Source organism: Cygnus olor, chromosome 7 (assembly GCF_009769625.2).
Source record: "Cygnus olor isolate bCygOlo1 chromosome 7, bCygOlo1.pri.v2, whole genome shotgun sequence".
Lineage (NCBI taxonomy): Eukaryota > Metazoa > Chordata > Aves > Anseriformes > Anatidae > Cygnus > Cygnus olor.
Window position 1 is genome coordinate 24,360,010 of NC_049175.1, and position 15,300 is coordinate 24,375,309.

The 15,300-nt window shown below is 46.9% G+C and overlaps 1 protein-coding gene across 1 annotated transcript in view; it reads right to left on the reverse strand.

Annotated features, from left to right (window-relative positions):
* Positions 1–14,942, reverse strand: part of SLF2 (SMC5-SMC6 complex localization factor 2) — a 46,974-nt gene extending 32,032 nt beyond the window's left edge. The window contains exons 1-2 of the mRNA XM_040562873.1: positions 14,216–14,942; positions 654–3,392 (exon numbers count right to left, since the gene is read on the reverse strand). Coding sequence (XP_040418807.1) covers positions 654–658 — 5 coding nt within the window. The 5' untranslated portion in view covers positions 659–3,392; positions 14,216–14,942. The remainder of the gene's footprint in view (positions 1–653; positions 3,393–14,215) is intronic.
* Positions 14,943–15,300: the final 358 nt, after the last annotated feature.

Below are 15,300 nucleotides of genomic sequence, written 5' to 3' on the forward strand. Positions count from 1 at the left end.
CAGAAATATTTTTCACGTCACATTGAGGAAGCACATCAATTAAACATTTTCTTTAGCTTTCAGTTTAATACTTTAACCTTGCAAATTGTCACTGATCTGGAGACAGTCACAAAAGACAACAAAAAAATCAAATACAGAATGTATTAATGAGTTTACAGGAAATGCAGAGACACTGAGCGGCTTCTACAAAAAGACCAATTCCGGCATCAGCAATGTCAAGGTGAAGCTGTTTCTCATAAGCAGCACACAACAAAGATACAAGGAACAGCATTAAATAATAACATCACCTATATTAACTTGTTTATGGCAAGTATCTGAAATGCAGTAACTGCAGAAGGTAGGATATTATGGCACTGAGGACAGCAGGGGAAGTAAGAATAAAGATGCAACAGCTGTAGTGGTTTCAGTTCGACATCCCCCCAGTGGGAAACTTGCACACACAGACACACACACACGCTGTTTAAGCTAATAAATGCCCTTCAGCAGGCCTTAACTTCAAATAAATAGGCAACAGCACTTATTAGGTACAGAAGTATAGCTACAAGAATGTAATCATAATAAACTACTTTTTAAATTTACCTTCCCTGACAGTTTGTGAGCACCTCACTGCTTACAATTCCCTTTGCCAAATTAAGCAAAAGTTAGAAACTTACCTCATAGCCTTGCTTCAGATAAGTTGGAAATTCATTTGCCTCCTGTCTATTCCTTCTGTTGATGCTCTTTTCTATTAGTTCTTCCCATAACACAGTCTGAATACCCACAAACGTAAATCATCAGAAACTTTGAAAAGGTACAAATCTGAAAAACTCGACCAACTTTCACAAGTAGATTTGGAAATATAATGGGGGCATTATGTAAGTCAGCCTTTGCTATCAGTTTCATTTCATCTGTTTCTTAATTGCCTTCCAGCATGACTCATGTCTTTTCTTTTAAGCAAAACCAGGAAGTATCCCAGAACGCTGTGTTCCCAACAGGGAAATGGGTTGCCCATGGAGTGGCTACACAACAACGATCAACTGTGAGCTGGCCCCAGGCCATCAACATCTGAAACATATCACTCACCCATGTGATCTTTATTATAATATTTTGATGTAGACTCTCTAAATAGAGTTAAAAGCCCTGAACCCAAAAGGGCACATCTGCTTTTGTCTAAGATATAGAGAGGAAAAAAAAATCAAAGCATCATTTCTAGTCCATGAACAATAATTACATTTAGACTCCAGAAAGCATAGCTGAACTTCATAATTGTTCAATATTCATTTAAATACATCAGTACCTTTCTCCTGTGTCAAATCTTCTGGAAAACCATCCATCACTGCAAAATTATAGCACTTTAACACAAGAAACACCAAATATTTCTGAAGTCTTGCAATGGTAGCTGAAACCATCCTGTAAAAAATTCTCCATTTCCTGAAGAGTTTCAGTCTGCATTTTGATTTCAGAAGCCACAGAGATAGTTTATACCTCATAGTTATTTGTAGAAAAAGAACATTGTTCCCTCCTCCTTCTCGATCCACTGCCCGTGGCTTTCTCTGCTGAAACACCTGCTGGAGGAGCAGGAGAGACCTCTTTCAGATGTGTACTCCAGCAGATGCCAGTAGGTGGTTAATTTTGTTTTGTTAACTTTGCTTCACATGAAGAGATGTAAAATATGTACTTCAAGGCAAGGGCACAGATGACCCAGGCCTTGAAGGATGAATAACTAAGAAACTATTTCATCAAGAGGACCATTTTTTAAGGAAGAATGCAACACGCATACCCTTGAGTTTGTTAATAATTAACTTGTTCAAAAAAATTGGCTGAAAAACAATGATGAATGTTATAATATGAACTATCCTTATTATAATATTAAAGATAATACCCCTAGGTTGAGAGACCCCAGCCCAACAAGAGACCCATCCCCTCTGAGGATGCGCAAAGCAATCTTGTCATGTCAGCAGGATGCTAATTACATAACCAATTAGAAGTTAAAGGGTTGTACTAACTTGCAAATGTACTGATAAGAGATTGTATAAAGTGGGGTGTCGAAAATCTTTAGATGTGCCAGCTTAGCAAGAAACCACCTGGTACCCAGACTTGAACAGGTCTGAAATAAACAATATCTTGATGTAGTGCATGGGCTGGCTTATTGCACACCAGGTAACAAATCCAAACCTTTTATTGGACAACTTTTATTGGACAACACAACCACCAGCCCTCCCAACAACTGCAGGTTCTGCCTGTGTCAGGTTCACAAGAGGCTATAACATGTTCAGCCATTAACTCGAACTTCCTCTTCAAACAGCTTGTGTCAGGATTTGTGTCAATGGGCAATTTGCAGCCCCAATCTAAGTGATGGAGGAGGTGTTGTGGGTTGCAAAGTCACATAAGTGTAGTGTGTGACACACAAGGCATTGCACATGGATGGCCTTCTTGGGCCATGAGTCTGCATCTCCTTTACAACATTACTGTTTCAAAGCTCCACGCGAACAGGTGACATTTATCCTAATCACATAGTCTGAAATCACAGTCTGAAATTCTAGGGACCTTCTGTCTCATTAATGTGTCTGTTCATTTCTGCCTTGCTTTAGTACACCTGACCTCACCAAAGGCACATCAAAGGGTAATTCATTTATAATCACTGTATGCTACCTCAAGGGAATCAGAGTGAGAAGTCTTCCTGAAGCGGCAGAGCACCATGAAATTCTCCTAGAACATCACGTACCAGAACAGAGGCAGGCAGCAGCAAAGAACACAAGCAGTGAGGCTGCAAAAGACTTCTCTAAGCAATTACACGGAGTGATGGGTAATGGCAAAGGCAGGCATCTTCAGAAGTCTTTCCCCTTCGAGTTTAAGTGCTGCGTATCAGGGAAAAGGCAATTTACAATCTAGTCTATGGACAAGCAGATCAATCAATATCTGTTAGCATACCTTTTATTAAGCTGCTATAATAAATTAGTAACAGGTAACTACTCAGACAGTAAATTCAATTATTTTTATGGTTCGCACATGCAGTCACTCATTTTTATCCAGGGGAAAGCTGACCACAGGCGTTTTCTCAGATAGAGCGGGTCGTACCGAATTACCAGTGGCTTCTGGGTCAATGCCCAGACAGCCCATTTGCTTCTGCAGATGCATGCGTAATCCTGTAATCCTTGTCTGTGTACAAGAGCCGCTCACACCTTGGATGTGGCCCAAGTTATATGACCATTGTTGATGGCATGCGTGCCTCATGCAGATCTGTCTGACCATGTCCTAACTCATCGGTCCTTGTGGGTTCGGCAGGACCCCAGGCTCTGGAGTCTGTTGGTTCCTGGAAGACCTTCACACGCTGCCTCTCAGCATGTACATTTCCTCTCTTCAGCTTCCTGCTTTCTGGTAAACACTCCTCCATCCACATGTAGTTATGGAGCCTGTTCAAACACACGCAGAAGGGGTTTGTCACACGAGTGCTCCGTGCATGCAGCGGGCTGTTCCTCCCAGACCCTCTTCCCACCAGTCACCATGAGCACTGCAGGTCACAATTCGCAGTGCAGATTCCCAAATCCATCCCCAAGCCTGAGTTTTCTAGGACCTTACTTACCCTGAACCACCCAGCCACAAAGCTCAGCATGCCACCACTTCAGCCATGCATGCCTTTCTCTGGTAGCACAAATCACTATATTGCATGTTGGCAATCTAATGTTAAGCTTAGGGTGGGGGGAGTCAACTGTCCAGTAGCCCAAATTCAAAGATTCACATCCTTCATACTCCCTTATAGACATTTAAATAATTTCTCATACATGAGATTATGCATTTTCCTCCTTGTGGTTATCTTATATCATTTTTCCATCATTTTCATTACCCATGCACTAAGCATGCTTTCAAGCTACATCTAATGCTTAGCTACCAGAAATTCATGCAGTACATCCCAGAGCTACATCACTCACCACCATATACTACCACAGGTGTTGTGACAGTGCTGTCTGATGGCTGCAGATACCTGCATGTTAGTCTGTTACCTAGCTGCTTAGCAGCCATGCTTTCCAGCTTCTCCTTATTTCAGCTAAACAGCTGTAGCAATAAGTTTTCTTATCCTTCAAGACTGGCTAGGATCGGTATACCCATACAGCAGTTGCAGAGAGGGACAAGAAGCAAAGACCAGCTCTATCTTAGCATCCATTTATATATCATGTGGCACGTATGAGGAAAGCTAGGAAGTAATAAAAAACAGGTGACAGATTCGAATGTGTATATGGCAAGGAATGGATAGAGAGGCAGGAGGTGTTTAGAAGATTCTCCTTGTGTTCCCTCTCCCCCAGGAGCACACATACTGGAAAGAGGTTTTGGAAGTGGTGGAAGGGATAAAATCCACACTCAGAAGTGTTCTGATATAGGCAGACATTGCTCTTCGCACTACAAAAGTAAAGGAGATTGCTTAGCACTAGTTTTATATGGGTTTTGCCCTTAAAAAGTAAAATAAAATGCTCATCCACGGAAAGTGAGTAAAGATGTTTTCTTTAGGCTTAGGCTGGCTTCCTGTGACTTTAGCCTGTACCTGAGCATATAGCTAGAAGCATAGCTGCAGCTCACACAACAAGTCTGAGCTAAGCCTGTGTAAGCTCATCACATTGCTATTGTTCTTTCCCAGGCACCTACAGACCTGGCTTCGCCTGCCTCAGCTGCTTTGTTCCCTTCACCACCAATTTGATGTGTGGTTTCAGCACTGCCACAAATTATAATACAGTTCAGATACAGACTGGTATTCCCAGTTTTCTTCCAGCTTTCTGGAGGATCTCTCCCCTTCCTACTAATTTTCTGATGTTATCAGATCAGATTTTCAGTGAACCCCCTGAACGTCCCAGGAACCGACTTACACCTGCTCTACCAAACAGACACTTACCCTGACACAGAGCTCTCTGGCCAGAAGGCTGCATTTTAATTATAGTGAACATCTGGAGAGAACATTTATGGTACCACAGTTTCAGCTGCAATAATAGGAAAATTCCCCACTGATTAAACTATCTTAACATTGTTAAGTATTGACTCTTCTTTTACAGCCTATTTCACCCAGGGAAAAGTTAAAGTTCCACCTATTTTGCTTCTCTAATACCCTAACTTCTAATTACCAGCGTCCTGTGCCAGGACAGTTATCGGTGTCAGGACTCACACTTCATAGGCAAGAGCCATATAACTACCTACACTAAATTCCCTTGTCATGAGCACTAGAAATAGCCTGGTTCACAGCTTAAGCAAATTAAAGTAAAAATGGAAAGCAATTTCACCCACAGCTTCTTCAGCGGACATCTATCATGTTAACATTTGCCAAAGACAGTTCCTGTCCTTGCAGATACCTTTCCACGGAGGTTCTCAAAGAAAAGCAGTGCTATGTTCTTGGTAAACATCCTACCTGCTGCTGATGGTTTCTGTGAAAAATTAATCATTCTTGACACAAAGTTCAAATGATGCCAAAAATAGTGATGAGTGGCAACGCACTGCTAGCAGTCAAGGAAAAGGGGTTCTCCTTCAGCAGCTTAGTGTTTTTTTCACCATATCATGAACATATTGCTTTCAGCATAACATGCAACAGAAATTAGATGATTCATTTAGCTAATCAGAGTTGCCAGGCCTCATTCCCTTCTTCGACTCACACATTATGCTGCCCCCAGCCTCTTAAAAGCGTTTTGTAAAGATTGAGGAAAAGCCCTGCATCAGCTTCAAGTGTTATTTGTCTTTTGCTATGAGAGACCTAATGAAGTTGGGGCTGCTCGGCCTCTGAAAAAAATAACTAGAAAGTGCTTGCTGGGAAATGGGAATAAAAATCACATCCTCCATCAGAAGTAAGTTGAGACAGGGCATTTGATGTCCAGTTAAAATGAATGACACTCGAGTATATTTCAAAAACAAGACGTGCAACCAGTCGGTAAAACCCCTCAGCCTGCCTCACTGCTATTTTCATGAGTTCCCCATATCTGAACTGGGAAATGGCAGGCTGATATACAGAAACACACCTGGAATACCAGCTGGCTTTCAGAAAATAAACATGATTGTTCTGGTAGAACGATTCAGTAAGCAGGCAAAGCCAAAATTCTGCTTGCACTTACAGCTTGCTTTTGTATTAATCTGGAGTCTCCCAGTTTTGTCACCGATACCAGCATGTTAACAAGGTTTGTGGAACAGTCTGTGAAGGGGCTGCTTCCTCCTACAGAAGCCCCGAGTCCCCTCACACCTACAAAAAGCTACGGATCATGATACACCACATCCATCTGCCTGTTCCAGGAAGGCTGGTGTTCAGATAGCAACGCATAGCAAAAAACCCTGAAGGTGTTATGCAGGGGAATACCAGCAGAAACCATTAATTGAGCAAGGGCTAGAAGAGCAGCCAAGAACATAACTGAAACAAGCTGAAACATCGATAGGGGAGGTGTTTACAGCATGAAGCCTGTGCTCTGATAAGGCCGCAGCACAAACGACTCATCATCGATAGACCTGTGCTCCTGTAACAGCAGGACAGTAATAAGGCTATGTCATCCTGTATGTGCCTTTGCTCTTCTTGCTGTCCCAGGGGGATAGACAGCTGTGGCCACGAGGATACTGAAAGTGAGACAAAAAGAATGGGCAGCAACCTTATCTGAGACTGATGGAGAAAGCAGCAAGATTCTCAGGGAAAAATAAAAAAAAAAAAAAGATCACTGCAGTAACTTACTTCTAAAGGAAATACTAGACCTGTTCAAAAACTGGTCCAAATCTGCTCAAAATCTAGGCTTAGGCTGATCAAGAACCCAAAAGCAGCAGCAAGGATTTGACAGCCAACATCTCATCATACCCTTCCCAAAGATTAAGATTACAGTGTTATATTATTTTCTTACAGGCATAGGGCAGCAAGTGCAGCACACTTACCTTCCTTGTGTTATGCTTCCCTGCACTCTCCCTGCCTAGCACTCCAGCAAGTTTCCCCACACTGCGGGCCCATATCACAAAAAGCTGTGATGAGTCACAGGCTTTTCTCAGATCTAAAGCCAAATCACTGCCAGAAATGCACAAAATTGGGCAGCATACAGGGTTGCCTAGAACACTTTCCACCTAAGAAAGGTCTGGTATTACTACCGAGCACCGCTAATCGCACTCCTCTGAGCTCCCTCCGAGGGGTTCACAGCTTTCCTGAAGAAAAAAGCACAAACCTGCACACAGCATTCCCACTGTGGCACGACTGGCACTGTGCGGAGCCAAAGCACGCCCGCAGGATAAATTGCTGCTCATACATCTAGAATTTTTCTTCCTCACCACAGTTGTGGTTTACTGTAACCTGCAGATCATTTCTTGCAGAGCTGTCGGTGAATGACCGATCTCCTTCTGACAGTCATGCAGCTGATGGCTTTAACTTACAATAAGGAGTGGTACGAAGGATTGCAGTATTCCCAAGACTATTTCTCTTATTTGTCAAGGTAACTTGTAATGCTAAATATGTTCTCCAGTGCTTATCGTCCCTCTCAAACTCACAAAAATTTAACAAACATTCCCTGCAAATGTAGTAAGTGCACCCTTCGTGTCGTTATATAAGCTCATAATGAAAACATTGAGTGCCCTTGGACATCGGACAGGCTCCTGTAAAACTTCTACTAATAAATCCTTTCCTTCTGGTAACAAGCCTTTAATAGCTTACCTGAGTACAAGCAGGCGCAGCATGGATACAGATGGCCAGGAATTGGTGCAGTTCAGGTAAAAATTGCTGCACTTTTGTTTCGGTCTTGCAGGCTGCCTGTCAAGGTAGACAGGCACATCTGAAAAAGGCAAATATACCTTGCAAAGTTGCGTTCTGCAGGGTTATATTGTGTTGATTTGTGAACTTTGGAGTTTGAAAATGGTTTGGGGCACACATGCTAGCTGGAGTCTCATTCAATGGCAGTTATGTGTAAATATGAAGACCAATATGCGTAAATATGAAGAGCACTTGGCAATCAGGCAGCTAAATACAAGACAGCATTACAGCTGGCTGCAAGTGTGCCTGCCAGCCCTCTGACCCGTGCCTGGGAGAGCTGTCAGTGGCCATGCCTCAGGTCACTTCTCCACAAGGACCTTCAGGTGTACTGCCTCAGGCAGGTAAAACATCTTCTTGGATAATTCCTCACTTGCTTTTTTACTAATCAATTCCCACTTCCAGTATTCCCAGCTCAGGAGAGAGAACTGGGGTCCCCCCCATGCTCTATTTTGTGTTTTCGTCCCTGAGCAGGCCCCCTCCACTACAGCCTCCTACTTCCAACCAAGCCTGCTTCTTTCCAGCTTCAGAGCAACACCAGACAGCTATCCTGGGGCACCCACGGCTGTTTTTCCTTGGTAGCTTATCTGCCACTTGATGGACTGTTGTCTGCGCTATTACACAAGCGGCCTGTTCTGACCCTCACATCAAGCCCTGAGCTAAGGCGAGCTGGTGCAATGCAAAATAAACCTTGGGAAGGGTGTGTGTGACCCTCTGTAACCCTGCATTGACATTTTAATCCTTAGAAGCTCCATCTCTAGGTACAAGGTTAGCATTCCCAGCAGGCTAGTTGAGTTTGGTTATCAGAGCATCTTAGATCATGAAACTGTTTGGAACTCAGCGAGGCATTTACTTTTACATCAGGTGATAGCCCCAGTTTACAATTATCTTGTTTAATTATTAACGTAACTCTTCTATAACAAGATAATTAAGTCATAGAGGCTTTTACTCAAAAATTTTATTTTCACATAACAGCTTTGAATAAGTTTTTTTTAATTATGTGAAGAATGACACTGCATGAACTCACCTGGAAAGCGTTTCCTGCGTTAAAACAGCAAGCAGTAAAATTGAGTCATACAAAGCATGACATTCAGCTTCATTAAATGGGCCACAAAGTATGATAGAGCCACTTCTTACCCTATCTTCACACTTCGCTCAGCTGGGCCAAATGACTTCCCTTTAATTCCTTTTCACAGAGAGGAGTAACTCATAAAGATAAGACTGCAATCAACTCCGTCGGTGCCACCCGCGTCCCTTCCAGCACAGCCCTACCAGACAGGTCACGGCCCTCTGCCGCCGCCTCGCATCTCCTGACCCAGCACTAGTTGCACCTTCACCCAGTTCCATCGGAGCGGGTTTACACAGCTCATTGCAGAGACTTTGCTACCCCAGGTTGTTTGAACTGAAGCGAGCGTGCGTGCAGAAACAAAGATCGTCCTGCATTTCCCCCACTAATAGCTCCAGCTCACGTGTGCTTTAATTCGGCTGGGTGTCTTTAAGTTCACCTTCACTTCAGGTGGGCTGATACCAGCAGGAATATTTATCTGTCTGTGCTCCCTCTCCCTACCAGCCCCAGGAGAGAACAGGGCGCACACTCGCAGTGCGTGCTGGCACTTCTTCCCGTACTTCTGCCCTCGGTGAGCAGCTGTGGTCCTCCAAAGGCATGGAAACAAAACCATTTTCTTGCCAGTCAAGGTATTGCTTACTCGCAGACACTCAAAGCTTGACTGCTTCAATTTCAATAACGTTTTGTTCCATTTACATAGCACTGTAGGCAAGGCTGGCTGTGCTAGGCACTGGGAAGTGACCTTTTGCTTTTCTCTTGGTCTGAGGACAGGAGAAGCAGCCCTCAGCTAAAGGCTTTGGCTGCAGTTTGATGGCACAGGTGGCACCGCTATGACATCCCACCCAGCCCTAGCAATGCTGTGCTCTGCACCAAACCACCACAGGCGTCTACACAGCCCTACAGTAAGCAGGCTGCAAGCTGGAAGTAACCCAGAGGCTGCAAAAACAAAAGGAAGACATTTCAACAGAGTCAGGTCCCTGACCTGCTGAACTACAGGGCTGCATAAACATGTGCTGGAGAAGGAGGGCACAAAGCTGCTGGAAAAGGGCTGAAATCTGCAGGAATGGCTTTTTCCCAGCAGCAATAGCAACAAATCCCAGCTTTTTCAGGAGAAAAAAAAAAACCTGAAATAATTAATTACCATACCCCACATTCTGAAAAGAAAGGAGATACTATACCAGAGGACATCTTAATTCCTCCTGATATCTGTAACAGGAACTAATGTTTAGGATTTCAGCCAGACAATTGAGAAACAAAAAAAAAAAAGGGGGGGGGGGGGGGGAGTAGTGCCAGCAGTTAACTGATAAACTATCTGGAAAAATGTTTCTCATTTCCTGATGTCTTCAGATCTGCCTTTTCAAAAATATGTACTCGAGCATAAATCATGGTTAATTTCCAGAGAAACATGAAGAAAATGCACGGCCTGTGAGAGCTGGGAGGTCAGCCTGTGCAATCCAAGGGTCTCTGCCTGTAGATCTGAACCCCAGGACAAGAAATAGGGGTTTATTTTGCATCTGCATGCACACTGCACAGCGCAGAGCTCAGACAGCTGGCTCCCAGCCCCACACGGGGTGTTCCACCTTCGGCCACCCCATCCACACACAGACTGCTGTTTGGAGCCAGGTGCCAGCAAGGTTCACATCCAGCTCCCAGCCCTTCTGCTTTGCTCATTCCAGGACACGGATGAGGTTTGGGTTCCTCTCCTTCCTGCTCTGCGAGCCATCATCCCAGACAGAGCCTAACCTCGTGCCCTGCACTCTGTTATCCCTTCCCCTGCAGCAGCTTTCTGCAGTTTCTTCTGCAGCCTGACACAACCTACAGACCAGATGAGGGCCCCATCAGCACTTTCCACGTCTGGGGGTCCCACTTAGCCCATCACACCGAGCAATAAGAGGTCATTTTTGGCAGAAAAAGAATAACTTTGCCTCTTCTTTCCTGCTAAGGCCAGCAAGAAGCTCTTACAAAGCGGTACCCAACCAGCAGTTTTTCCTCCTGCAGGTCTCAGATTGCTCACCCGGGATAAGGTAACCAGCAGGCACCATCAGCAGGGGAGAGGCCTGAACAGCCAGTCCATAACTGTGTTGTTTTTATCCCAAATTCCAGAACACAAAACATAAGTATTACTAAACTGTGAGAAAAATCTCAAGTAATTTTCTTCGGACGGGACCTTCTGTGAAGCTATTTTATTCGCGATTGCAATGGCAGGCATCCTGTCAATTAGGAGCGCATTATAGTAAACAAATCATGCCTTTATATTCCCTATTACCCGACACTTGATCACCTCCCCTGTTTCCTCATTGCCTGAGTACTACAGGTTCACAGGCTACTTGACACTCCCCTACACTATATATATACAATTTTTTTCTTCAACCCTTTAATTTCGCCTTTTTCCCCCCCTTTTTTTTTTCCCCTCTCCTTTCTTAGGTTTTGAGAACTTGTGATCCTTGTTTTACTGTTCTCACACTGCTCATCCTGTTTTTCTCAAGCTTCTACCTTATTTTGGAACAGTGAGGTTTTCTACTGTCCACTTATCTACTTAGCGTTTCTCCTTGTTATGACTACACAACTACCTTTGAATACAGAAAATTAGTTCTCTACTGCAAAAACACAACTGAGTTTCTCACAGTATGGAGCTGTAAAGGAATATTTCCAGCAGTAGCTCTGAGCACCCTATCCCAGCACTTAAACCTCAGTTACACTCTGCTAACGCATCAACGTTAACTCTCTGGGACCACAGTGATCTCTCAAAGTGCCTTAGCAAAATACTTTTATCACAGGAATTGTTACAACTCCACCCGCCCCAAGGACTGCACACAAGCTTAGGCAATAAATCGGAGTTTTTATCTAGAACATCAAATGTCTTTCATATTAAAGGATAATCATGTCTCGTACTGTTCCCCTTGCTCTTATATCTGCCAACCAATCTCCCAGACAGTTCAGTTTCTGGTTGGGGGTGTTTGCACAGATCCCCCTCTACTTGCCAGCGCCGGCATTGCCAAATAGATAGCACCACGTGACAGGAAAGCAGAGGTCAAATACTTCTGTGAAGCCACAGCACAATCATCTACCAAGAGGTAAAAATAAATACCCAAACAGCTCCAATCCCAGGACCACAGGGCAGCCCTGTCTGTGAAGGCCGGTCAGGAAGATCCTCACCTTGCTGGTGCAGGCCAACAGCCATTTGTAGAAATGCTCAAAGGCAGGAGAAGGGAGCCCAAAAAGGAAGCTTCCAAAGGCACAACTTGGTTTCCTCTTTCTTGTCCCACGTTTGATAAGAGCCATCAGGCTTCTGCACCTGCAGCGACCCAACACAATCAGGTATTGATCGGGTTTCCTCTCCGGAAAATGGAGAGGAGTTTAACACTGCTAAGAGAAAGCAATTCAACTCCAAAAAGTCTGCAAAGGTAGCAACTCTCGGGATTTATTTCCATGAAATGAGATGCAGTGATGCTAATCCTAAGTGTTCAGTATACAAGAAGCAGCCTCTGAAGTGCCTGACCTCAATTTCCCAATTACAGTCTCCTGAAATGTAGATCAGAGGACAACTTCTTAATCTGGGCTGAAATTGAAAGCTTCGGTTTTCAGAGAGAAATAAATATGATTATCCTGCCTGATATGATATAAAGCAAATCTGATTTAGGGTTCCTTTTGAACTCCTCCACGAGCCTGTGCTGACAGAGCAATAAAGCTGAAGGGCCTCTCCTGCTGCGGGAGCACAGACTCCAAAGCTGGCTTTTTCTTCCCTTGCCTTTGCTTTACCAGCATGCCAAGCAATATCAGCACGTGTTCTCTTATCCTAACGACTTCATGCAGTTTTCCCCACACCCAATGCACATCGGTATTGTCTTTTATTCCCCCCAAGCAGAGTTATTACAAAGGCAGGGCTCTGGCCCAGCGCAATCAAGTAGAGACCCTCGTTGACAAACACTTCTCCCTTGCTGCTGACACCTTTGAGAACAGAGGTTTTACTTCATCCTCTCCCTCCCGGGTACAGAGCCACTCAGAGCACCGCAGCTGCTGCTGCCTCTTGGCCATGCAGCTCTGTGTGCCCGAGGACAGCCCACGTCTCTTGTGATGGACCCAATGATTTACCCACATGACAGGTCAAAGAATCCAGCCACACTCAAACCAGCACGCACAAAGCAGAGGGGACTCTGCTCTCTGTCTGCCTGGTGCCTCCAGCAGGCCTCAGAAGCGTTTTACCAGGCAAACCTCAGCTGCACAATGAGCGAGGGCAAGCCAAAGCAAGGAAGGCAGCCTGAACTCGCTGCTGCTCTCGCCACATGAGAGCATCCCAGCCAGGACACCAGCAGCAGGACCTTGCTCAGCCCTGCTCCAAGCAGAGGAGGCTGCCACGTGCTTTCAGTGCTTGTCCCACCGCTGAGGGCAGGGGCAGGCACCAAGGGGAGCATTTCCATCCCCTGCTGTCAGCAGGGCAGGGCAGGAAGATGACTCAGACTAAACCCGCTGAAAGCAAACACCTCAGATACCCTGGGGAGCAGTAGCAAAAATGAAAGCACCAGGACTTCCACGGCCTGCTGCTGGCCAGGGACAGCACCTGGTGGGGCATGGGGCTCCCCTAAAAACTCACTCAGGCTGCATCAGCTCAAGCTTGCTAACATGGGCTTGTATGTGGGATCTGGAGATGTGTTCTCAGCGTGCTCAGACAGCAGCACAGATTTCATCTTGAGCATCAGGCACCCAGGATGCGAGGAGAGGTCCACCTACAAGAGTAGGGAAGGTTATCAGGAGCAGGACACAGGAGAACTGCAGCAAGGTGAGAGCTCCTGGAGGGCCTCAGTACAGCAAGTAACCACTCGACAGCTCTGAGGGGTGGAAGGAGAATCACAGCTGGTCCTAAAGTGAAAGGGACCCCCATTTCTCAGCAGGAGGCTGCTGCCAAGGAGGCAGCCTTCCCTGGGCAAGTGCTCCGCCACTGCAGCTCCTGAGGGCTCAGGGAACAGGGCAAGCCCCGCAGAGCCTCAGCAGAGCCACGATTTGCTTCTTTCTGCTGTGCGAATTTGCTCAGGCAGAAGCAGAGCTTCAAAAAACTGTAATTAAAGTGATAAAAAACAGCATCTTGGTCACACAGAGGGTAAATACTAATTCTGCAAAGTTACCCAGCTCTCTCCAGCAGGTAACCGAGCCCATTCCAGGCCCATCAGCATTTCCAGGTGCGTGGTTGGAGCCACGTCTGACAGCAACAGCAGGAGGATGCAGCCCTCTAGTGCCTGCTCCCAGCCACGCTTCTCGTGTCCGCACAGAGCCACCACTGCTCCACGTCCCTCTGCGACGAGCAGGGCCACTTGCTCCCAAATCCGCCCTCGGCACTGGGGCATCGCCCCCTGCCTTCGCACCCTGGGGCCCACCCCTCACCTCCCCACCTAGGGTCTCAGCCAGGTTTGAGGCTTTTTTCCCCCCAAATCCTCCCTTACCTGCTGCTCCTGGAGGGTTTCTGAAGAGCCCAGGGCACAGCACGGGCAGGGAAGCAGCTCTCCCTGGGCACAGCAGCAGGTGGGGGGGGGGGGGGGGCTGCCTGCAGTGTCCTTTATCAGCTGGCAGCAGGTGCCTGCAATCTGCCCTTCCCATCACCGGCGGGTCCCAAGGAGCCCAGACCCCATCCCTAGTGCCCTCCGGCTGCTGTCTGAGCCCAGCACCGCCTGTCCTTGCTGCAGCCCTCGGGCACAGCGCAAAGCACTTGCTGTAAGGAGATGTCCGTCCCGAGAGTCTGATGTGGCTGGAAGATAACGCAGCTCTTTGTGGACGCATAGATCTCTTCTCACCTGCTGTTTGTTGCACCATGGGCTACCAGAGACAGCCCACGGGGTTGAGGGATATCAGAGGACCCCAGCAGACCAGGGGGAGCACCACAGGCCATCCCAAGGGCTTTGCACCCCTGTGTTGGGCAGCCGCAGCAGCCCAGTCCTTGTTATACCAAACCCAGACCCAGAACCATTTTTTTTCCAGAGAAAAACGTTTCTCTCCAAGTGCCACTGGCTGGGATGTCTGCCTGGCAAACAGCCCGTGGGGCTGCCCTGCGGGGAGCAGGGCGCTGCTGCCGGCTGGGACAGGCTCAGCCACCCCACGGGCTGCTCCCTCCGTGCCCCCCTCCTGCAGCAGGCCTGCCCGGGGAGGCTCCGAAGGCCCACGCTCGCCGTGTTTTCCTTCCCCACACGGATGATTCACCGCACTTTCCTCTACAAGCGGTGGGTGGACCCCGGCTGGATTTCCGGGAGCGATGCCGCGCCGATTCCCGGCCCGGGGATTTGCAGCTCTGCACCTCGCAGCACCTGCCTGCTGCAGCCCTCGCGCCCCTGCACGATGCTGACAGGGGCACGGAGGGCAAGGAGCCCCCCGCGAGCCCCCATTGGGGTGGCAGGGTGTGGGTGCAACGCTGCGCTCCCCTCGCTGCCCACCAGCACGTGGCCGGAGCCCAGCACCGCCATCTCCCTGGGCTCCTCATCGGGTGTCGGGGGCATGGAGCAGTGTGGGGACACCCGCTGCCCACCCCGTGCCAGGC